Source organism: Eretmochelys imbricata, chromosome 2, assembly GCF_965152235.1.
Source record: "Eretmochelys imbricata isolate rEreImb1 chromosome 2, rEreImb1.hap1, whole genome shotgun sequence".
Lineage (NCBI taxonomy): Eukaryota > Metazoa > Chordata > Testudines > Cheloniidae > Eretmochelys > Eretmochelys imbricata.
This window is the reverse complement of record NC_135573.1, coordinates 190,115,715-190,141,498: the sequence shown is the minus strand read 5'-3', so window position 1 is coordinate 190,141,498 and position 25,784 is coordinate 190,115,715. Positions and strand designations below refer to the sequence as shown.

Below are 25,784 nucleotides of genomic sequence, written 5' to 3'. Positions count from 1 at the left end.
TTGAAGTCTTTGGGTCAAAAATACAGTGTTGAGTACTATATAAACAGATGGATACCTGAGGTATCTGAAATTCACTTCTGCTATGCCAGTGGCGGGCCTTCCCCAAAACCACAATCAGAAATGGGCCTGCTGAGTGGAAGTCTTGTGATATGGCCAAATGATGATTTGGGACTAGACCAAGATCACCAAACTCCTTGTGAATTGGTTTCGAGTACACACCATGGTTGGCAGCCACTGGGCCATCCAACATTTGTCAAAAATATATTTGTATCATTTTAAGACTCCTATTAAAGGATTGCATTTGCTTCAATGCTGGTAAAGACCCACTGTCATTTCCATGGTAAACTAACATTTTTGAACAGTTGGTAACTTGGCCATAAATTTGCTATGTGCTGGATTTTCACAGATAAATCCTATACCTGGGAATTAATTTTTTTCATCTTGAAAATTCCTCAAATAGCACACACATAGCCAATATTTTTCTAAAATCTCTAGAGGATCCTTCATTGTCCATTGGATCTTTAATGCACATTTTAAATATTCTGGACCTATTTCTGTCCTGAAGTAAATAAATCAGTGGGTGAATTGGCTAACTAAGCACAGCAGAATCTCAGGGTTTATCAAGTCCCATGCACAATACAAGAATAATTTCTTAGTGCTGATGTTCTATGCCCTTGCTTTGTCATCACAGTTTTGTGCCTGCCTTTCTGACCACAACCATGCCTGTACCAATGTGCTGTTTGGGGAGTCTGGATACAATGTGTAAAACAAAGACTAGGGAACCAGTCTCCCTTTTGCTAACCTACATTACTTTCCTATGCAGCTGCCTCTTGGCAGGAGGAATTTCTTCTTGCAATTAAACATTGATTTTTTTCTTATTCTTTTAATTTTCTAGACAGAATCATGAATAAACTGGCAGACAAGCAAGACCAGAGGATACCATGAAGAGAAGTTTACAGGTCCTCTATTGCCAACTGTTTCGTAAGTAGAGATTTGTTTGTTCATTTATTGTGAGAAATGTATGATTCAATGTCTCTCTAAAAAGAGTAATCGAACCACCAATTTAGGGAGGTCCTTAAGCATGTACTAATTTTAAGCACATGAAGGGTCCCAATGAAATCAATGGGACCCTTCATGTGTAATGTTAGGCATGTGCTTTAAGTCCCTTGTTCAATCATGCATTTGGAAGCACGTTAAGAAAGTGTTCGGTCTTCAGCAGATTTAGCAGAGTCTCATTCAAAGGTGAAAATGCAGAGCAATAATCATCTAAGCCATAAGAATTCTCAAAGGAATGAGATGTAAGAAGGTTGGGAATGGTGGTTGGTAGCAGGAGGTACTGGGGTATATGGGCCCTTTAAGAGAAGAGCTGTGGGGGGTGAGAGGGACAAAGGACCTGTTCCAAGGATTTGGAATGAACAGAGGCCCAGGTAATGGCCTGGCAGTTGAAGAGGGGAAGCAGGAGTTTGATACGGGGGAAAACCCTGGACACTATTCCTTTAAGGGGCCGTGTAGTATAGGTAGGGTGACCAGATGTCCCAATTTTTTGGAACTTTTTCTTATATAGGCTCCTATTACACCCCACCTCCTGTCCCGATATTTCACATTTGCTGTCTGGTCACCCTAAGTGTAGGGTGGGGTAGGGCTTTCTTTCAGCCATTCAGGAGGAGCACTCTGGAGGAGGGTAGTATCTAGACTGCCTTGTCCCTCAGAACAGGGGAGACACTGGCAAGAGAGGGAGGTCAGGAAGGTTAAACTCCATAGGGTCACCTCTCACATCTGTCTCACCCTGAAGAACACGCTGCAGGGCAAGAGCTCCTTGTGGCTGGCAGAAGAACCAGAGATAATTATGAACCTTTGTAGTGCAATGATGGACTTGACTGGTCAATCTGGGCATTAAACCAGCCACAAGTGGAGGGTGATTGGTCTTATAAGAAAGGCTGTGTGGAATCTGTAAGGGGCACTGAAAAGGGGGAAGAGAAGGAGGCTGCTGCAAAGGGAACTCTCTAGCTGGGAGGGGTTGCTCTGTTAGCGGCAGCCCTGTTACACAGGATGTAATGTTTTGCTTCTGCACTGTTTGCTCAAACTGACTTGGGCTGGTAATAAAGGAAAGCTGTTATCAACTAATGATTATTCCGTAATCTATGTGAAATGCATCAGTGGCTTCTGCCTAGTTCTCAGTGGGCAAAAAACATCACAATAGCCAACCTTGGTGGTGGTCTCAACATAAAGACCAAAGATGGAATGGAGACTGAATTACCCTCCCACACTTATGGGCCCTCCAGATCAGGGGTTAGGCAAAACAATGGGAAGAAACCTGGATTGCTGTTTTATGTGTTTGTATATACATGGAATCCATCTGTTCTCAGTGCTGTCAATCTGGCAACTTTCCTGGGGAATAAATTCACTTCCACAACTTAGAAAGAAAGTAAATTTAAAAACAAGGGGTGGAAATATGATCATTGCTTATTGTTTGTTAATTATATTTTACAAAGTAAAGTGTCTGTTCACAACAGCATTCTGGTAGAATTTTTTAATGTCACCTCACTTCATTAGAATTTTCATCTGTCTGATACATATTGTGCCACCCAGTTCCATAAAGAAACCTAGTTATTAGGATCTCTTTTATGTTCATTTTTCACATTGCAGGGATGTTTTCCCAGTCACTTCTAATCTACTTAACTAATCTTTTATAAAGGCGCAAAAGTCTTAACTTGTGGCATAATAGTATCTTTAGAGGTCCAGAATTCACTGTTTGAATGGGTGCATGGGACTTAAAATTCTGTTCCATGGAGGACAGCTAGGTCATTTATCAGATAGTAATGCTTTAAGCACCCAGAGTTCAGCTGCGAGGGATATATCTTCTATTCGTTTGTTATAAAAATAACTCTAAATATTAGTATGTTTTATAGATGATCATGGGAATCCATTTACTGTTCTTCATTGTCATAATGATGCTAGCCTGGTTATACTTGTCCTCTTTATTTATGACATCAATACAATGTAAAGGAAAAAGAAAGTGGATCACCAGTCACAACACAAAGGGATAGATACTCAGCTGGTATAATGGGTCAAAAGTCAATGTGGTTTCATATTAGTCTTAACTAGGCCCATCTAATAATAAAGACTATTTGTGTAATTCTATTTTGCACCGCTAAACAGTCTGTTACAAAGTTTGATGTTTTTCTGCTGTGTGTGTTTTGTTTTTTTTTCAGGGCAGTGTTTTGAAGGTAATAAAAAAAAAACCTTGGAAAATGCAGAGGGAAAGAATGAGCAAACTGTACTGAAATTGTATGAATAATCAGTGGCAAAGTAAACTACATGATATACTTTGAAAAATGGAATGTAAAAATATTATTTTTAATCCAAGTTGAATGAAGTTTTTCATTTATTTGCATGCACTCAACAATGGTATATAGTAAATGTAGCTAGCATTACCCATTCCTAGCTTTGTAGTAGTCTATTGGTGCAGACATTCCAATGTTACATACATTTTATAGGTTTCAGAGTAGCAGCCATGTTAGTCTGTATCCACAAAAAGAACAGGAGTACTTGTGGTACCTTAGAGACTAACAAATTTATTGGAGCATAAGCTTTCGTAAGCTACAGCTCACTTCATCAGATGCATGCAGTGGGAAGAGAAAAAAAAAAAAGCTGTAGCTCATGAAAGTTTATGCTCAAATAAAATTATTTGTCTCTAAGGTGCCACAAGTACTCTTGTTCTTTATACATTTTATACTATGCATGCATTCGGGGCTATTATAAGGAGCTGTTTCATTGGTTTGTTTGCTTTATAGAGCCTAAGGTCATAAGGTTTGTTTGTTTGTTTGTTTGTTATTCCCAGCAAACCAATTTCGTCATTTATATCAGATAGACATATTGCTTTAAGCTAGGCTTCTTCCAATTGCTTCATAACCTCAATTACAATCTCCAAAGAGTGTATTTTACAATAAAACAGAAGGAAGTGTTTTTAGTGTATGTTTGGTACATGTCCTTTGTGCCATGAGGAAGCACCCATAATGTAGTCCTTACATTTCATCTACACAAAGGAGGGAAAATTGCTACTACAGTACAGCAAAAGAATATACTTTTGAGAATGCATCAATAGAGTAAGTCATCTGTAGAGACGATTCACCATTGCCATGCACCTTGTGTTCTCATTCACAGCAGTATGACGTGGGTCCAGAATGCTGCCGTTTTTGTGTGATAACATTTTACACTCACTTTGCACTGGGATAAGTGACGGCATGAAGTTCTGGGCAATGGAGACTTGGGCCCTTTATGGCTACTCTGCACGCAGTTCCATTTCTAATATTCTGGCCGTTGCATCAGTCAAAGACTGGGATGTAATAAACAAAGTGTTCATGTAGCTGGAGAGACAAACCCTGTCTATTTTAGGAACAACCATGTTTGCTGTAGGGTCTAAACATGGCTTCCCTGGCCAGTGTGAACAGTGAATTTTTTTCCCCTGAGGATTGCATCTGAACTATGGGAAGCAGTCTGGTCCAGTGGCTATGGCAGTGCACTGGGTTTCATCAGTCCTAGCTTCTGTTCTTGGTTCTCCCTCTGACCTGCTGTGGGACCTGGGCAAGTCACTTAATCTCTCTGTGCCTGTTTCCCTGTTTTGTCTATTTAAATTTAAATCTCTTCAATCTAAATAGGGCAAAGGACAGTCTCCAAATGTGTCTTTGTACAGTGTCTAGCACAATGTGGCCCTAATCTTGGTTGTGGTGTCTGGTTGCTATTGTAATAATAATATTTAGGCACCTACCTGATTATGAGACCAGGAAAGCTGTTAGCTGCTCAAGTCTTTTGAAAATCAGGTTGGAGTCTAAATATGAATTTAGGAGACTAACTGTAGACACCAAGGTTTGAAATTCTTGGCCTAGCCATCTAGCCAGTCCATAGAAAGGTTTTGTAACATTATTCTAATTTGGTTCTCAGACAGAATATCCGTATTGGCTGGTCAGGAAAACCGTGCTAAAACCCTGTTATAGCAACACGTGTGGCTTTTGTTCTTTAATGTGGTTGTAGGTAGCCTGGATCTGATTCCAGTTGCCAGGAGGTAGCCTTGGTAAAAATTATGCAGCTACATTTGGCCCAGGATAGGAATTCTGGGCTATGCTGCTTTACCTCTAGTCATTCATAATTTATGTATTAGTAATTTAAACATGTAACGTGTTCTCCCAAGAAGCACTGATTTCAAATTGCATCTTCAAATATACTGTCCAGGCTGAAATCTCTGAGAAGTTTAAAAAACAAATAAAAAGACCTCAAGAAACCTGTTCCCTTTTTGTTTTGTTAGCAGGAGCTTTGATGTCACTAGCTGGATTGTGCTGATGAGCACCAGTGAAAGCAAAACATTTGTCCACAATTTGCTGCCATTTGTTCTAGATACATTTATGGATTAAGTTTGTTGCCTCTGTAATGGTGAATGTGCATGACTTTCCCATGAGGCAGCACAATATCTTTGTTTAAAAAACAAACAAACAAAAAACTTACTGTGGTGATTTAAGCCCTGTAGCTTTATACACAAAATGCGGGCATATTGTAGAATGGAAACATGCATGTTGTTTTACTGTAGATGCATTTTTCACATAGGAATTTGAAGTTGTATATAAACTAGCAAAAAATGTAGAGAAAGGCCACTGATGAAGCCTGTGGCTCACAAGCTGTGGGGGATGATGCTTCTATCTTCAGGCATTTATTTTATTGAAAACTATGAGGATATGATTTCTGTTTTTCTAGCTTGCCAGGTTCCGTATGGGCACCCATCGCAGTAGTATCTGGAAAATAAATGCAAGTAAAATCCCAATTATAAGTATTTCTTCATGCCATTGCCACTTGGTGCATTTCCCGGCATCAGTGTCTCACTGTTCTGTATTACAGGCTTGACCCAATACTCATTGAAGTCAGTGGAAAGACCCCTATGTATAGATCCCATAGACTAGGCCCTGTCAAACTGACTAGGGTCCTAAGACTGCTCCCATTAAATTCTGTGGGAATTTTGCCATTGATTTCAGTGGAAACAAACTCCTATTGTGGTAGTTTGGGGATGCAGAACTGGAGCATATGACCTATTTTAAGCATTTGCAATATTAGCTAAAGTTTACTTTTCTTTCTTTTGGCCAGGCTTTTTGCATGGGATATGATTGCAGTCTGGAAGCCCTAGTTGCTAGAGCTATGTGTGGAAGCTGAGATTTGTATTCATATGGGGACTTGCTCCAATATTGCTATTAAAATATGAATGAATATGGATGTTGCTTCCAGCACTGGCTTTGTATATTAAGAGTTCAATTTTCCTTTTAAAAGGATATGATTTGAGGTTTTTTCCTTCTATTACTCCCACTTGCACAACCGTCCCTTTGCACCTCCCTGAACAAAATGTTCTTGAATGATTGTGTTTCGTAATGTGGAATACCATAAGACCACTTTTCTCCCAGTGCTCTGAGTGCAGTTCACTCTGTTCATCCTTAAGCCATAGAGGCCTTCCTGTATTCCTGTTAATTCACATGGAGTGAAATTCAACCCTGCACAGAGGGCCAGCACATGGTCAGTGCTCTACTTAAGTACAATTTAGGTAGTGGGACTGATAATTGTTGCCAGAGAATCAGAGAGCCATAGGGTTAAGAGGTACAGCGAGGGTCATCTAGTCTAACCCGCTGCCAAGATGCATGACTTGCATCATGCCATAAATGAATAAAGCATATTTGTCAAAGAGCCTGATTCTGAGTGTCTTCTGAAGGGTTCTCAGCACTCTCAACTCCCAGTGACTATTTTCCCCCTAACAGGAATAGACTCCTGTTGATGCCAGTTCTCGCTGCTGACCTCTGTGTGTAGATAGGTTAGTGTGCATTGCTCTTCATGTAAGGCATTTTTATGGCCTTTCCTGGGGGTGGGTGTGTGGGTGTGTGTGTGTGTGTGTGTGTGTGTGTGTACATATGTGTATATCTATATCTATATCATCAAAGAAAATAACATATCCCCCTGCTTCTCTGCTTTCTAGGGTTTTTGAGCTGGTATCGGAAGTTTTGGTCACTCTTTGCTATTGAATTCCATTCTTGTCTCTGAGTGCATTAGTCACATAAAGTACCATGTTTTAGCTTGAGTGTAGAGAGATCAGTGTATCCCTGCAATGCAAAGCATTTTGGGAGCTGATCCTGAGAGATGCTGAGCAGGCACAATTCATACAGGAGCTTCTGCTGGGGTGCTCGGGGTGGAGATGGTTCTGCATTGCCTAAAGTCTGATTCTACTGCCACAACCTGGCCCTTGTGGTGCCTGATAAATATTAATCGTGTGCAGAGATGAGAAATACTTGCAATGCACTAAATGCTTCCACATCGTTTACAGCGTTTGAGTAGTCACCCGATTGATCTTGCCCTTCGTATATATTCTAGGGCACAGATCCTTAAGTGGTGTAAAGTGTCCTGTTTCTGCCTACTTCAGTTTACACCCGTTGAGGATCTAGCTGTGTATATTTAAAATATGTGATACGTTTAAAAATACTGGAGATCATTTGATACAGATATTAGGGGTTTTCTTTCTATCATTCAAAGGAATTTTTAGAAACAAAAGAGAATATTCCTATTGTTTTCTGTGCAGGAGTATAGGTGGTGGCCTTGGCAAGGTGTATGTTGGGGAGGGGTTATCTAGCAATGGATTCCATCTGTTTTTTTGCTTAAAATTGGAAAGGGAAACAGCTGCTGGGTATGCAGTGTTTCACTTGCAAAGCTTCTTGAGATACTGCTGAGTTTGAGCCTTTAGATTTGTGAGTCACAAGGCTTGGTGACAGATTGCCTGTCAGGCAGCTCACAGCAAGCAATAATATGCTCTGGCTTCCCCTAGAAATCAATTAAAGATTGTTTACAGTTCTCAGCAAGAACTGCACCTTCTTAAGAGAGACTGCTGTCACTACTTTGCTGTCACTATTCAGCTTGTGCATGAAGGCACATTCTCTATTCAGCAGTTGTGATTCTCCCATGGAAAAAAAAGAATCCAGATAATCTTTTTTTTTTTAATAAACCATTTAAAGGTGAACTGAAATGCTTTTATAAATTAATGCAATTGTGTGTGCCTCTTCTTACCAAGTGTGGTGCGTAGCCTCAGTAACAAGCAGTTCATTGTATTTGACATGAATATGTAGATCACATGGCATACTTCCGTTCATTGCTTGGATGAATGTAACTCTTGGCATTCAGTTCTTCATGCACATACTTGTGATTATGAATTTGAAGCTTGCTTTATGTAAACATTTTCAGTATTTACTTTAAATTTGCTGTTTCAGTGAATCTTCTTGCCAGAAAATGTGTTCACTAGAATTTTCACAGAAAGCAAACACTGTAATGACTTGTTTTAACTAAATTTGAAAGTGTGGAAAATATCTTCCATTATTCATTCAGGATGAATTCTAAATTTGCAAACCTGGGACCCCCAAGCCACTGACACATTGTGGTAATTCCTCCACTAACCTTTCAGATTTGTGGAAACATACAGCGATGTAAACCATCGGTCTGACATTAGAATATGGCCCAAGGCTGTGTATTTCCAGGCTGTAGTTTAAACCTGTGACAGTGAAGTTGGGATTAAAAGACAACAGACATCTGCACTGTGATATTGGCTCTTTCTGTCAGCCGCAGACAGGCAATTCTGACTTTTCACACAGCATTTGATAGTGTTCTTAGAATAAAGCATCTTCATTTTTATGCTTATAGTGACATTGTTCATATAAGAACTCTTAAAACTAATGATAAACGCATAGCCTCCCAGTGTTCGTAGTCTCCATGCATTCACACACCAGAAGTGGAAGATTTTTGTTAACAACTTCACTGGCTATCAGACTAAAAAACTGAGAAATATTAAAAATATAAGATTTTTGTTTTGAAACGTCCCACACTCTTATTAAAGAAATAAAATGAATCTCTAATATTCTTTTCATTCTGAATTATCTATGTTTTGGTCATAATGCAGTCCCCTTTCCACCACAATAAATCTGCCTAATCTTCTGTTTCAGATTTAGTGTTTCCCTCAAGCTTTGTCACAGAGAGAGATTTTAGAGTGAGAACGAAATAGGCAGGCGTATGAATGTGTCATCCCCCCACTCCCTTTTTTTTTAAAGGCCCATTCATCTGTCAAACTTCAGGAGTAATGACTGAGTAGGATAGGTGCTCGTGTGTGAGTCTTTGAGACACAATATCAAGCCAAGTGAAGGAAGAAATGATACTGAGAGGCAGACTGAAGCCTAGGAGCCATGGGCAAAATCCTGGTCCTATTGGGTACATCTACACTGTGATAAAGAACCCATGGCACCAAGTCTCAGGGTACATCTACACCGCGATTAAAAAAACCTACAGCACCAAATCTCAGAGCCTGGGTCAGTTGACTCGGGCTCCCTGGGCTCAGGATGTGGGACCATAAAATCGCAGTTCAGATATTTGAGCTGGAGCTGGGCTCCCCATTCATAGGGTCTCGGGGCCTGGGCTCCAGCCTGTCTCTGAACAGTAACATTGCAGTTTTATACTCCTACAGCCTGAGTCCCATGGGCCGGAGTCAGCTGACCGGGTCAACTGCAGCCTTGCTGTCAGTCTTCTATCGCAGTGTAGATATACTGAGGTCAATGGCAAAACTCCCCTTGACTTCAGTGGGGTAAAAGCCTGTTCCTATGTCCTCAAGCAATGGCAGTGCTTTGTGTCAATATGTTATAAAATAAAAACACACTTTCAAATATTAATTTTGTTTCTAACCCCTCCTTTGTTTCCATCCTAAACACAAAAACGTTGATGGTTTTGCACTCAGTACGTTGTTCAATGGGGTAGCAATCAAGCTCCTATCGGGCAAAGCACGTAAATATATGAGTAGTCCTGTGAGCATCAATTGGACTACTCACGTGATAGTTACGCATGTGCCTAAATGCTTTGCTGGATCAGGGCCTCAGTGATGGTTGGTAGGAAAATTCTTATGGCAGCACAGACTGTGACTACATCTACCGTACATGAATACCTAAGCATCCCTTAGATCGTGTTACTGCAGGACATGCAGAAATAATTAATTTTTAGACATTTACCATACATTATCAGATATTCCCCTGTGTAACTGCAAAATATTTGTCCATTTGACATTGTCATTAATAACAAAATAATTCATATCTTTTGTATTTAGATTCTGGATAGTATTTTCACATGTTAAACTGAATTTATTTTTGCAATACCTTTGTAACTATTCTTCCTTTTTGTTGTTTTATGATATCTTTCAATACCCTGCATATGTTCCCAACATTGATATACACCATCAATATAGCAGTACTGTAGAAGAAAATCCCTCTTTTGTAGCCAACTGAAGCCTGGAAACAATCTAGAAATGAACAAATATAAACCATGTGCAATCCAGAGCTGTCACTGGAAGCATTCATTATGTTCCCACAAACCCTTTTCTATCCCTAATTATTACACATCTATAGGTCTCCTCTCTGATCTGTATTGTGGATCACTTGGCCACTCTGAGATCAGCAGCAGGAATTGGAGAGACGAATTTTCCTATAGGTTCTAGCCTAATTGAAATCCCAGTTCAGCAAGCACACGTGACATGGGTCATATTAAAGACAACAAAAGACTACAAATCCCCCCCTGTAGATAAATTGCTGAAACATGCTGCGTGCTATTCTAGCTGGAATAAAGCTGTTCTCTTCCCTAATCAGTACCTGGGACTGATTTTATTTTGAAACACCCCAAATGTGGTATGATGGAGCTAAACTCATGCCAAAAGTTAGGCATGTGCATCAGTACCTTGCTGAATTGGGTATTGAACTTACCTAAATTCAGTTTAGCTGGTTGGTGTGTTTTCTTCTGAATCACATATTCTTTAATAGCTCAGAGCCAAAAGCACAGTGGTGGTTGGTGCAAGGGAAGAAAAAATTCAGAAGTCTCATCTTTCCAGGAAGGGAGGGCAGGAGAACCACAGCTGCAAAGGGTGTATGTAGTCTGATAGGTAGGTTGCCAGACGCCCACCAAAATAAGTATATGTTGCAGTGTACAACACGTGCTAGCTAGGGAGCATACCACTCTAATTTTCAAAGGTGCACACTATGTTTTTCCATCACACCTGCCCTGAGCCATTCTGCACAGGGATGGCAGGATGGTTCTTGGAACCACCATTTTTGCCCATGCCATATCACTGGTTCGGACACTCAGAGTGATTCCCAGTGGCAAGGGTCGAATTTAGGGCCAGATTTTCAAAGACACTTAGGAACCTAAAAATCAGTTAGGCAGTCTAGTGGGATTTTCAAAAGTGCCTAAGCATGAGTTATACCAGGAGTTATGACTAAAAAAGATAATGATTGTGAATTTGCATTCCCATTCCATAATAATAAATACTTATTCACAGTACTGTGCAAACACTAACTAATTCCTCTAAATTCCATCTCAAATTAAATTTAATTTAGGCTCCAACCTAGAATTGTACGAAAGAAAATCGGGGCTATCGTTGGTGCCGTTCCACCTAATTGAAAGCACTGCATACTTCTTTAGAACTCAATCATCACTGTTTCATGAGCTCCATATATGGGGCAGCATGTTGTTTTTCTTACGCCACCCCAGGAGCAGCCTAGGAAGCAGATTCTGACTCGGTCACAATCTGTCTCCGAGTGCCCCCACTGCTCCAGGGTGAATGGGATCTGCCCTGTGGCAGCCCTGTATCTGGCACAGTGTTAGTTCCCTGGTGAAGCACGTTGTCTGGTGCATTGGAGAAGTAGAGCGAAGGCTGTGCTCCTGCTCACTCCCGCATGTGCGGGAAGACATAATGGCCCATGGAGGCTGTCTGCTCCCCACCATGCAGCTCCCTGTGGTCTGCATAGCTATAGCAGGGGATCAAGGGGACGACATATGTCCCAATACTGCTCTGCTATAGTCAGGAGTGAAAGTAACTTAAGGGACTTACCAGTATGCAGGGCGGCCAGGATCCTGAGCAAGGTGTGGGGGAGGGCGGGTGGAGCCTCAGGCAGAAGGGGCAGGGCTAGGGCCAAACTCCCCCAGCCAGCCCTTCAGTGCAGTCTGGGGCCAGTTTAAAGGGCCCAGGGCTCCAGGCCGCTGCTAGTGCTACCCCAGGGCTCCAGCAGCAATTTAAAGGACCCAAGGCTTAGGCCGTAGTAGCGGTGGCCAGGAGCCCCAGGCCCTTTATATCACTGCTGGAACCCCATGGAATGGTGGTTTTGCAGTGTGTTCTAAAGCACTAGATGTCACAGCCGCCTGTAGCGGTGGCAAGTTCATTATGGTATCACAGCTTCCCGTTACTGAGGGCATTAACATACAGACATCATAATTAAGATGTCAAAGAGAAGAGGGAAGATGAAGAGCACAACCAATGAAAGTACCTGATAAATGGACAACCGTAAGCGACGAAGCGTATGCTTCCAGGGTGAATCACTTACGTTACTGATTTGCATAAAGAGAGTAATTTTGAACCTTAAGAAGCAGCATAGGGTAAGAGAGGAGTATGTTTCAGACTTTGGGGGTACAATGGGTCAGTTATCTCTCATTTTGTGGCTTCTCGCTGCAGTAGCAAGTTAGGTTTTAGCTGTCTTGTTTCCTTAAAGCCACCAGCCATTTCCCATTCTTCAAAGCTGTTTTGTTCTCCCTTTTCAAGAAGGAAGTGCCACTTTTCTGAGTGAGGCCTGTGCATGCTTGAGAGCCTCCTGTCAAATCCCTGCCCCGCGACCCACCTCTTTCAGTGAGGATGTGAAGCATAAAGTTCATCACAAGTTCATTACATCAAACCATACTGACAGATATTGAGAACAAAGTCTGTACGAGGGAGAGACGAGTGGCAGCACTGCCATACAGGAAGCCAGCCCAGTGAAAGTGAACGAGGGTTTGGAGAGGGAGCAGGGATGGAGTGAGTGGGGGCGGAGCCTCGGAGAAGGAATGGGACATGGCCAGGGCTTCGGAGGAGGGGAGGGGCAAGGGGCAGGGCAAGGGTGTTCAGTTTTGTGCAAGAAGAAAGTTGGCAACCCTAATTTGTGTGAGTGGTCTGGTGGGGGATCTATAGGCTCATGGTAGACATTTCCAGATTTGTCTAGGGCAGCAAACCCCTTAAATAGAGAGAATACCTACAAAGTATGGTAACCGAGAACCTACCTGACCTTGGGGTGTATGCATGCATTCCAATGCACTTGTTATAGATGGGAGCTGTAGTCACATGTGACCTATAGGAAGCCATATATAAGCTTAGGCAGGGACAGGAGACATTCAGGGTCAGATATTCACTAGTGTGGATAGATAGAAGCCAGAAAGGTCTACTAAAGGAGAAAGGTGTGTCCTCTCCCATCTCAGTGAGGGAAGCTGGGAAGGCCTCAGGTGGTTAGTATCCAAGGTTTTGAGCTAATTTGCTCTTCTTTTGGTGTTCTTGTTTGAAAATAAAACCAGCCTGGAGGAAAAGGTCTTGGGCTGAAGGGGTGTTCAGAGCTTCATTCTATCTTCTCTGGCTGTTGCGAATGCCCATTGGATTAGAGGTACCTACCTGGTTGGCCTTTTTCCCCACTGAGATGTTGCTGCTGTTCTGCTGAAGTTGGTTAAACCATTTGTCAGCATGATTCTTCAAAGCACACCTCCCACTTCAGCCTATTTTAAGAGTGACCCTAGCTTAAAATATGCAGGCCTTTCTTTGAGACAGGCAAAAATTCCATAACCCCCAGACCTCAGATGATGGTTCCACACCATCCAGTGGGTCACGCTGCATCAGTATTAGAACAGTGCAGTTCTTCCTGTTAGCATGGTTTCAATACTGCCCCATTGAATCGTTCTTAGCTGGCTCAGATCCTCAGCTGTGACCAAGGATAACCCAGTACAATTCAAAATGGGTGTGTGCAAAGGTGCTTTAAGCCACCTTCGTTCTCCTCCCACTCCTGGGGCCTACTGTGCATCAGCCCAGTCCCAAGTTGTAAAGTAGAACAGCCTGAGGGTTGCTCTATATTATACTAACTGCTACTGACCCAAATGGTCTTATACAGCAGTCAGGGATTGTCACGCTTAAAGGAATCCCTGAGCTTGCCCTCTTTTCCCTGCCTTGTCCCCTGTGCTGGCTGCATGGAGGAGATGTTGTGTAGAAGCCATTCTAGTAGCTTTACAACACCGAAGGATCTCTCTGTGCTGGGGTGATCATCCTATCGCCCTAGTGCAGGCGAGAAGTTAGACAAGTAAGAACATTATTCTTGCCTCTGGATTTCCCAGCATGCTTTGCTTCTGTGTCTGTCTTTTAAGGTGTAAACCATTTGGGTCAGTACTGTCTTTATTTTGGCACATTGTACAGCGCTGAGCACACTGTCAGCACTTTAATAACTAACTCTGGTAATTACTAATAAACACCATATGGCTAAAAATAATGTGAGACTCAAAAGAATTGTTGGGCCATTTATTTTCTGTGCATATGAATGTGTAGCTCATTTAAGCCAATTATTTTTCTATTAACAGGCATCGGTTATGCCATCCTTCTGGCTATATTTTTAGAAATATTCAGATTATTACAGCAAGTGTGAAAAATGAATGAAAAAAAGAAATCTGGCTGCTAATACTTATTTTCTAAAATTAAATTTCCTGGCTGAATAATCTAGTTAGTCCTCGAAGGAATTTTGTCCTCCAAGACTGAATGTTGCTGGCACCCTTGGGTGACTGCTGACAAAATGCCAGAGAACAGGAGATACACGAAAAGATTTCCTTGTCTTCTTCCAGATGTTTGTTCCGTGCAACAGATGGGTTATTTTTATAGCACTACATAAAATGAAATTTTCATGAATCCAAGCGCAAAATCGGAAAGCAATTGGGCTTGATTCTGAGGCTACCAACACCCACCCCAGCACGCTTACCCCCACACACTCACTTGTTCATAGAATGCAGACTGGTTCCTCTCAAGTTAATCTGTAAGTGGCATTCTGCCCTTCTGAGAAGAGCAACAAAATGATGAGAGGTTCATGGCTAGATTTGCCCTCTCCTGGGACCAGAAGGGCTTGAAATTTTGTGAGGGCCACCTTGTGGAGTGGAGTTTTCTAATGCAGGGAACGTGGATGCGTGTAGTGGGTAGGTGTAAGGCCTTCTCCTCAATACATGGTGCTGGGATTCAAGAGAGAGGACACCCTCAGCCCCATGGGCGGGGGGAGAGAGGCCATGCATGGTCAGCTTAACCTCCAAACTGTTACTGTGGCCCTCCCTCTTGTTGAAGTCATGTTGTCATTGACTGTGTCCCTGTTCTCCTGCTCAGCTTGTGTGTATATGTGTTTTTATCTATCATAGGATGCAGATTAAACCTTTGTATGAGTTTGTGATGGCAGCATTATTTGCAAGACTGCTTTTAAAAATCTATTCAGAGGAAAGATATATGAAGGTTACTGTGGAAAGTTCCAGCTGCCTGATATATCGATGTTATTGCTAAGCGGACTGTAGAAATGAAATGACAAACTTTGAATTGCTCTGTGAAGTAATGAAAAGGGAAAAAAATACAGATCAGTTTTTAAAGTGTTTCGATTTGTTTCTTTTTTTTTTTTTCTTCAGGCTTGTGTTAATATTTTTAACCAGCTGCCACTTATGCTCCCTGTTAATAATAAGCCCATGGCAAAGTTGTGTGTTACCAGCTGTGTAAAGCTACTGGTTGTTTTGACCTCAGATGTCACTGGCAGGCAAATAAGAAGCTGGTCACAGGAGCCATTGGTTAAAACTGCTCTGATGATTAGTCAGTCAAGGAACTTCAGGCGATTAAGATATCATGAAGAATATATTGACATGACTTATCTGCAATGATTGTGAATATATTGTATCCAAACCCCATCTCCACAAGTATATAGCAGGTCTCAGTAGCTACAGATGTATTATTAATATTTCTTTGGAGACCCATATATTTTTGCACAATTTATACATTCTCCCTGCTCATGGATTTTGAATACTCCAAAAAATTGCTGTAAATCAGAAGATCTTTAGCTATTGAAATATTAATAAATCCGGGGGGAAAAGTAAGAAGACTTTTAAAACTGGTGAAGTTTTATAACAGCCATCCATCAGCCTGCCTGAAGTTCAGGGTGCCTAGCAACCAGAAGTGGAGAACACTGAGAACGATCCTTTCCACAAAATGAAAAATTGCCCCTCTTGATTCTGTTTATGGCAAAATCTCCTTTTTATTTTGGAAATTTACACTCTGAGAAAACATACGCCGTACTTTGTAGAAAAGAAATACAGGCAGTGAAGGGAGAAGCTGGTGATCGTTCAATACTCTGTCTACTTTTGACTTTGTGAGTGCCTGCGATAATGGGAATGTGCAACAGTTACCAGGGACAGGTGTATTTTTGCAGGGGAGGGAGGAGTGGTCATTTTGAATGAAAGATAATAGGGTTAGAAAAGGCCCCTTGGGTCAGGCAGTCTCATCCTTTAGCACTTTTTTCATGATGAGCCACTAGCTCAGCCCATTAATATCTGATTCCTTACTAACCTGCTAGGGCCCAGATTTTCAAGTGCTCGGCATCCACAATCAAGGTCAGATTTTTCAAAGGAATTCTCAGCTCCCATCTCGGCACCTAAAGAAGGGCCTGATTTTCAAAAGTGCTCAGTACCCAACATGCTGAGCTCTCTTGAAAATCTGGCTCAGAGTGTGGGCCCCTCTGAAAATCTGGCCATTGGGAGCTACATTGGTGTGATTCAGGAGAGATGCTGCCCAGTTACATGAGTGTAAAACTGGTGTGGATGAGAGGCGAATCAGGCCCTTATTTAATAATGACAGAAGTGGTACTGTGATCCTCTCTGCTGAGTATTTGCTCCACACATTTTTGCACATAAGATAAAAGTTTGCCCTTATTACACTGACTGCAGTGTGTAGACAAGTGGCAATGGTCCAGCCACGCAGAGGCCTCCTCAGCCATTCTGCTGGCATAGAGTTTGGAATCTTAGGACCTCTCTCTAATGCACCTTACTGCTCATTTATTTTCCCACACCTCTACTTGGTGTTACTGAGCCTCATCCTGAATGCCTTATAGTAGGGATGTCATCACTGAGCCCTTGATTTGCCCCAGACAAGCACCTACACTTTCAGAGGTCAAATTCTGCTCTCGCCTTGTGAAACTGCATTGAAGTGAATGAGCTTTGAACAGGTGAAGTCGTTTGCCCACCCTCATTCTTTCCCATTAAACTAGCCTTCTGTGAATAGTTATCTGTACTACTTGTGCATCCAAGCCAGGCAAAATTCAAGTATTCTATATAATAAATCTTTGCAAAGGTGTAGAACAGACATGAAGTTTGTTGTGAAAATGATGAAGTTTCTCTTATGTAAAGGCCACAGCTGTGGTGATTCTAGCACCATGGGCAGCTTGAAAACTGAATTCAGAGTTTCTCCTTAGGCCAGGAAAAATGGGCAGCAACTACGTATAGTTCTGAAATGAATTATGGGAGCACTTACTTATTTGGAAGTCACTAGCTGCTGAGCTGTAGATACCTATATTCTCACATTCACCTTCCTGAACACGCTGGTGTGATGTATTATTTTGGTGTGCAGTATCAACCTTTTTTTCCAGTAATGTTAAGCAACCCAGTAGTATTTTATATACATGTAAAATGACATATTCATGATACATTAAAGCAGTTTTGATCAAGTTTAAGCCCTGGTTAATTCTAATAAATGTTGATATTGGTATGAAGGACAAGTGTTTTAATGAAGATCTAAATCAAGCAGTCATAAGTACCTCTTTTGCAATGTTCATATATAAAACCATCTGCTGTAGCAGAGGTTCCCTAGCACTGATAATATTAACCCTTCTGTTGTGAATCTCTTTCTACAATTTATTTTAAAAGAATCTGTGTATGTATTGATCTATAATCTGATGGGGAAACTGTCTTCCCATTCATTACATTTATATAACAGAAGATTCAAATTATTGCATAAATTCTTAAATACTAGAGGGAATTCTAAATGATTCCCCCTTCTCAATAGTATGGGAATTTCATACTCTTCTAAACTCTAATATCATTCACAGTGAACCATTCAAGCAATATTTCTGGCCATCATTCTGTCTCCAGTTTATTGCAGTGATACAACATGTATGATGATCTGCCTTGTGGGCAGGTGGCATATGTGTACATTCGGTGCAAGCAACTTGTGGCCTCAGAGATTGAGTACAAGCTCTTGAGATCAGAGTAGCTGAACTGGAGGAGCTAAGGGGGACAGAGAGGTACATAGATGAGACTTTCAGGGACACAGTAGAGAGGTCCCAGACCCAGTCTGACAGCCTCTGTGCTGTTGAGGGTGAGAGTTTCAGGGAAGGAGAACATCAAGCTGGAGCACAAGGAAATGATCTCATAGTTGGAACAATCCTTGCAGATGTTGTCACAGTGTCCTCTCACACTAAGGATACCCCTCTGGGAGAGGGGACTCCTAATACTAGAAAAAGACAGGCAAGAATAATGGGGAATTCAATTAGAAATACAGATAGTTGGGTTTCTGATGACAGGGAGAACCACATAATGAATTGTCTGCTGGGTGTGAAGGCTGGGGACCTCTCACGTCATCTAAATAGACACATGTGCTGTGCTGAGGAGGAGACAGTGGTCATGGTACATGTAGGTAACAATAACATAGGGAAATGAAGAAGGGAGGTCCTGGAGGCCAAGTGTAGGCTGCTAAGTATGAGATTGAAGTCCAGGTCCTCCATGGTAACATTCTCTGAAATGTTTCCGTTTCCATGTGCAGGGCCAGTTTGAGATGGGCAGACCTGCAGGCTCTGTGTGATGAGATGGTGGTGTTGGCAGGAGGGATTTATGTTTATTAGGAATTGAGGAACCTTTTCGGAAAGGAGGAGCCTATCCAGGAAGGATGGGCTCCACCTAACCAGAATGGAACCATATTGCTGGCATGTAAAAATTAAAAAGGTGGCAGAGGAATTTTTAAACTAAGGGCTGGGATAAGCTGACAGATGCAGAGGAACACACAGTCCAGACAGAGACATCCCTTATGGGAGGATTTATTAAAGGGGATATTTTGTACCCTAGTAAAGAGGAGAGGATAGAAGCTGATAAAGTACAGGTAGGAACTGAAGAGAGAAACAGTCAAACAAAAGTCCCATTCAGTCACATCACATGAAGGCAGAAAACTAAATAATTACGAATTTTATAAGTGCTTATATACAAATGGTAAAAGTCTAAATACTAAGATGGGTGAACTTGAGTGCCTGGTATTAAATGAGGATAGGCAACACAGAAACTTGGTGGAACAAAGACAATCAATGGAACACAATATCAGGGTACAAAATATATAGGAATGACAGAGTGGGTCATGCTGGTGGGAAAGTGGCACTATATGTGAAAGAAAGCTGTCCAAGCTGTCTGGAATGACTGAAGGGCATGAGTCCCAACCTCAAGGCAGACTGTTAAGAACCTGGACACAAACCCCAAATTGGTTGTGAGTTCTATACTTAGATTTTACCAACCAATGATCAACTGTGAACTCCTCAGGCACTCTAACAGCCTTAACATGGAGTTACAGAGAGTCCCCTTGGGTACTCTGATCTATCTTGCCACTCAGGCAAGCATACCTTTGTGACAGATGATCTCTTACATCAAGGATCATGGCAATATTGAGGTTACTCCCAGTCCCAGAGGACCAGTCACTTATCCCAGGTCAATTGCACTTTAGATTACACACCAAGGACAATACTTGTAGCCAATCCTATAATAAACTAAACATTTTATTATATAGGAAAAGGAAATGAGAGTTATTTACAAGGTTAAAGCAGGTAAACATATATACACACAAATGAGTTACAATCTTCAAGTTCAAAAGGTAATTGCAGCTTCTGTAATTAGCAAGTTCTATATGTCCTTTAGGACTAACCCAGGCTCAGCAGTTGGGGATCCTTTGCTTATGCCCAGAAACCTTGCTGCCCCTGCCCCCGCCCCCGCCCTGCCCCTGAATCCAAGCAGCATAGAGATATAGTTCCTTCTAGTTAGGGATTTTTATTCCCTTCCTCCCTTGTGCTTTAAGCTGCAAACTCAGCTGATGGGAGGAATTCATTTGCATGACTCGGGGGGAGAGCAATCAACAAAGTTTTTATCCTTCTTAATGTATTACAATAGTTGTCTGGTGTCGACGGCAAAATTTGCAGATGATACAATGTTACTCAAGATAGTTAAGGCTAAAGCTGACTGTGAAGAGTTACAAAGGGATCTCACAAAACTGGGTGATTGGGCAACAAAATAGCAGATGAAATTCAATATTGATAAATGCAAAGTAATGCACATTGAAAAACATCATCCCAACTATACATACAAAATGATGGGGTCTAAATTAGCTGTTACCACTCAAGAAAGAGATCTTGGAGTCACTGTGAATAGTTCTCTGAAAACATCTGCTCCATGTGCATTTGTAGCATGACGGGGCAAGGCCAGATGACTATAGAAAAGTAGTCTTATTGGGATCCAGGAAGTGGGCGGGCAAAGCCCGCCCGCTGCTAAAGGATCCCCCCCAGCCTAAGAGGGGGGTCCACAGGACCTGGAAAACCAAATAATTACGGGGGACAACTAATGAAAAACAGGGACAGGAGTGCGGTCCAAGGGTCAAACGAAGGGAATACCGAGCAGAGAACCCTGGACAGTGCCTACAGAAAAGTAGTGTTTTTTTTTTTAAGGCAGAAAAGAATTTTATTTGTGTAACACTTACAAAGAATCACCAAAGAGGATAAAGCGAAACTATGCAACAAAACAAAAACAAACAGAAGGTATGACACAGCAGCCTTCAGGAGGGAGAAGTGTTCAGGCTAGCTTGGGCCCAGAGCGGGGGGGCTTCCTCGACACTCGTGGTCTTCCACCCTCCTGAGTTACCTGGTGGCCTAGAGCGGGGGGGCTTCCTTGACACTCGTGGTCTTCCACCCCCTCGAGTTACCTAGTGCCACGCCCAGTGTCACCGATTATTTCTCTCCTGAGAGTGCCCGACAAGATGGACACGGCTGCGGGATGGGCGGTTTGGGGTTGGGGGGGATTACACCCACATGTTATAGAACCCTTCCTAGGTGACAGTGATGATGGTATCCACAGCGGCAACGGCTGGGGCTGGGGTCTCTCGCTCTTCCCCTCGATCAAAGGGTCAGACGGAGGGAACTGGACGGGGTCACCAAGCAGAGAACCCACAGCGCCGACAGAAAAGTAATGGGAGGTAGATATATTAGCTCCAGGCTAAACAAATCCCTGGTACCAGGATAAGTGAAATGGCAGCTGCTCCAGGTCAATTAAGACACCTGGGGTCAGTTAAGAACTGTCCAGAAGGCAGGGAGAATGCTAGGTTGATTGCGACACCTGAAGCCAATCAGGGGCTGGCTGAAACTATTTAAAAGCCTCCCAGTTAGTCAGGTGGGTGTGGATGTCAGGAGCTGTGAGAGGAAGTTGAGCTGTTGGAGAGGCTGAGTAGTACACACCATATCAGGCACAAGGAAGGAGGCCCTGAGGTAAGGATGAAGTGGAGCCTGAGGAAGTGAAGGCTGCTGTGGGGGAAGTAGCCCAGGGAATTGTACATGTCATGATTCTAAAAGGTCAGCTACCATAGCTGATACTATTAGGGTCCCTGGGCTGGAGCCCGGAGTAGAGGGTGGGCCTGGGCTCCCCCCACCTTTGCCCCCTGATTAATCACTGAGACTGGGAGACAACAGAGACTGTGCAAGGAAGGATAACTTCTCCTCACCTCCCTCGCTGGCTTGTGATGAAAATAGCTCAGTAGACCATGACCCTTGGCTTTAGAGAGAGACGGAAATGTGGGACCCATGGAGACAAGGACAGAGCTTTGTCACAGAGGTCAAAAAAGCTAACAATGTTAGGAACCATTAGGAAAGGGATAGAAAATAAGACAGAAAATATCATAATGCCACTGTATAAATCCATGGTACACCCATATCTTGAATACTACATGCAGTTCTGGTTGCCCCATCTAAATTTTATATATATATAGATTAGATTTGAAAAAAATACAGAGAAGGGCTACAAAAATGATTAGGTGTATGGAGTGGATTCCATATGAGAAGAAACTAAAAAGACTGGGACTGCTCATTTTAGAAAAGAGATGACTGAGGGGATATGATAGAGGTCTATAAAATAATGCATGGTGTGGAGAAAGTGAAGTGTTATTTACTCCTTCACATAACACAAGAACAAGGGGTCACCCAATAAAATTAATAGACAGCAGATTGTTTAAAATCATAAGTACTTCTTCACACACCACAGTCAACCTAGGAACTTGTTGTCAGGGGATGTTGTGAAGGCCAGAAGTATAACTGGGTTCAAAGAAGAACTAGATAAGTTCATGGAGGATAGATCCATCAATGTCTATCAGCCAAGATGGTCAGGAACACAACCCCATGCACTTGGTGTTGTTAAACCACTGACTGCCAGAATCTGGTACTAGACAACCTGGGATGAATCACTCAAAATTGCCTAGTTCTATTCATTCAACCTCTAAAGCATCTGGCATTGGCTGCTGTTGGAAGGCTGGACACTGGCCTTGATGGACCATTGGTCTGACCCAGTGTGGCTGTTCTTATGTTCTTATCTAAAGATATATTCTCATCTTAGTGGTAGAGTCTTCTACAACATCTCTTATGTAAAACAATAGGAGTTACGCAGTTAAAACCCTGTATATAGAAGGGTATATATATCTTATAGCTTACTAAATTAGCTGTAATAGTTGCACATTCAATTGTTTTAAAATATTCATTTATTTGTATTCCAGTACTTAATCCAGTTGTCCATTGAGCAGCACACAGATATTTCAACGTCTGCCATATATGTATTATTTAAACAGAGTTATTACCAAGTGGTACATACATCAGGCATTGTAGATTACTATGATGTTGCCTCTAGGGCAAGTTTTCATATGACCTGCATCAATCTTGTGGTTACTTCCCTCTTCACAGCCTCCCCCCTTTTCATTTGTAGTGAATCTTGTTATGAATAGTTACCATAGTAACATGGTAGGATTGTTCAAACAGGGAAAAAAGATGGAAATGTGCAGAATTACCTGTAACTGATTCAGGTTGCTGCATCCAGTATGTACCCACCAACCACAGCCAGATACAGGACATGAAAACAATTATCAGTGAATATGTGGTGAGAAAAATATTGTGATACTATTTGTATTACTGTGACATCTACAGGCCTCTGTCATGATTGGAGCCCCCATTGTGCTAGTTGCTGTATAAATATAGAGTTGAAAGATGCCCCCTGATCCATATATCTGTGAAATATCTGCCTAGCTTCATAAGCTGGTGAACAAGGGGGAGAAAATGTACTACAAATTTATTTGAAAACTGTCACAGAATCCTTCAAAATTTTTGACAAATATCTGACCAGTTAAGGAGGAGGCTTTGCTGTCTCCCAAGTAACTAATCTCCACAGCATGAGAGATTACTTCTATACACATTGCAGGATGACATGTAACCAAATGGAAACCTTGAAAAGGTCACCATTGCTGAGATATTCATACAGTACTCTCTGTAACTCAGCAGCCTTATTCACTAGCTCAGCTTGAAGATGAATGACGTTCCCCATGGCCCCTGATAGTACCCAAATGGTCTATTTTTGAGGGATTTTATTCTGATCTACCTCAGTATGTTGAGAACCACCCTGAGGCTGTTTTTCATTTATGTTCAGATTGCAATATTTAAAAACATGGCTGGCAGCCACGGAGCATCTGCCATTTCATAGATTATCAGGGTTGGAAGGGACCTCAGGAGGTCATCTAGTCCAACCCCCTGCTCAAAGCAGGACCAATCCCCAACTAAATCATCCCAGCCAGGGCTTTGTCAAGCCTGACCTTAAAAACCTCAAAGGAAGGCGATTCCACTACCTCCCTAGGTAATGCATTCCAGTGCTTCACCAACCTCCTAGTGAAAGAGTTTTTCCTAATATCCAACCTAAACCTCCCCCACTACAACTTGAGACCATTACTCCTTGTTCTGTCATCTGGAACCACTGAGAACAGTCTAGATCCATCGTCTTTGGAACCCCCTTTCAAGTAGTTGAAAGCAGCTATCAAATCCCCCCTCATTCTTCTCTTCTGCAGACTAAACAATCCCAGTTCCCTCAGCCTCTCTTCATATGTCATGCGCTCCAGCCCCCAAATCATTTTTGTTATCCTCCGCTGGACGCTTTCCAATTTTTCCACATCCTTCTTGTAGCGTGGGGCCCAAAACTGGACACAGTACTCCAGATGAGGCCTCACCAATGTCGAATAGAGGGGAACGATCATGTCCCTCAATCTGCTGGCAATGCCCCTACTTATATAGCCCAAAATGCCATTAGCCTTCTTGGAAACAAGGGCACACAGTTGACTCATATCCAGCTTCTCATCCACTGTAACTCCTACGTCCTTTTCTGCAGAATTGCTGCCTAGCCATTCGGTCCCTAGTCTGTAGCGGGGATTCTTCCATCCTAAGTGCAGGACTCTGCACTTGTCCTTGTTGAACCTCATCAGATTTCTTTTGGCTCAATCCTCTAATTTGTCTAGGTCCCTCTGTATCCTATCCTTACCCTCCAGCGTATCTACCTCTCCTCCCAGTTTAGTGTCATCTGCAAACTTGCTGAGGGTGCAGTCCATGCCATCCTCGAGATCATTAATGAAGATATTGAACAAAACTGGCCCCAGGACCGATCCTTGGGCCACTTCACTTGATACCGGCTGCCAACTAGACATGGAGCCATTAATCACTACCTGTTGAGCCCAACGATCTAGCCAACTTTCTACCCACCTTATAGTGCATTCATCCAGCCCATACTTCTTTAACTTGCTGACAAGAATACTGTGGGAGACCGTATCAAAAGCTTTGCTAAAGTCAAGGAATAACACATCCACTGCTTTCCCCTCATCCACAGAGCCAGTTATCTCGTCATAGAAGACAATTAGATTAGTCAGGCATGACTTGCCCTTGGTGAATCCATGCTGACTGTTCCTTATCACTTCCTTTCCTCTAAATGCTTCAGAATTGAATCCTTAAGGACCTGCTCCATGATTTTTCCAGGGACTGAGGTGAGGCTGACTGGCCTGTAGTTCCCCGGATCCTCCTCCTTTTCTTTTTTAAAGATGGGCACTACATTAGCCTTTTTCCATTCGTCCGGGACCTCCCCCAATCGCCATGAGTTTTCAAAGATAATGGGCAACGGCTCTGCAATCACATCCGCCAACTCCGTTAGCACCCTTGGATGCAGCGCATCCAGCCCCATGGACTTGTGCTTGTCCAGCTTTTCTAAATAGTCCAGAACCACTTCTTTCTCCACAGAGGCTGGTCACCTCCTCCCCATGCTGTGCTGCCCAGTGCAGCAGTCTGGGAGCTGACCTTGTTCGTGAAGATAGAGGCAAAAAAGCATGGAGTACATTAGCTTTTTCCACATCCTGTCACTAGGTTGCCTCCCTCATTCAGTAAGGGGCCCACACTTTTCTTGACTTTCTTCTTATTGCTAACATACCTGAAGAAACCCTTCTTGTTACTCCTAACATCTCTTGCTAGCTGCAACTCCAGGTGTGATTTGGCCTTCCTGATTTCACTCCTGCATGTCTGAGCAATATTTTTATATTCCTCCCTGGTCATTTGTCCAATCTTCCACTTCTTGTAAGCTTCTTTTTTGTTTCAGAGTAACAGCCGTGTTAGTCTGTATTCGCAAAAAGAAAAGGAGTCCTTGTGGCACCTTAGAGACTAACCAATTTATTTGAGCATGAGCTTTCGTGAGCTACAGCTCACTTCATCAGATGCATACCGTGGAAACTGCAGTCTGCTGCAGTTTCCACGGTATGCATC

At 42.4% G+C, this 25,784-nt stretch overlaps 1 protein-coding gene across 3 annotated transcripts in view; it reads left to right on the top strand.

Moving 5' to 3' along the window:
• Window positions 1-25,784, top strand: part of TMEM108 (transmembrane protein 108) — a 393,284-nt gene that overhangs the window by 271,124 nt on the left and 96,376 nt on the right. For all 3 annotated transcript variants that reach the window (XM_077811158.1, XM_077811157.1, XM_077811156.1), the window contains one exon: window positions 896-981. In XM_077811158.1, the coding sequence (XP_077667284.1) occupies window positions 942-981 (40 nt within the window). In that variant the 5' untranslated portion in view covers window positions 896-941. The remainder of the gene's footprint in view (window positions 1-895; window positions 982-25,784) is intronic.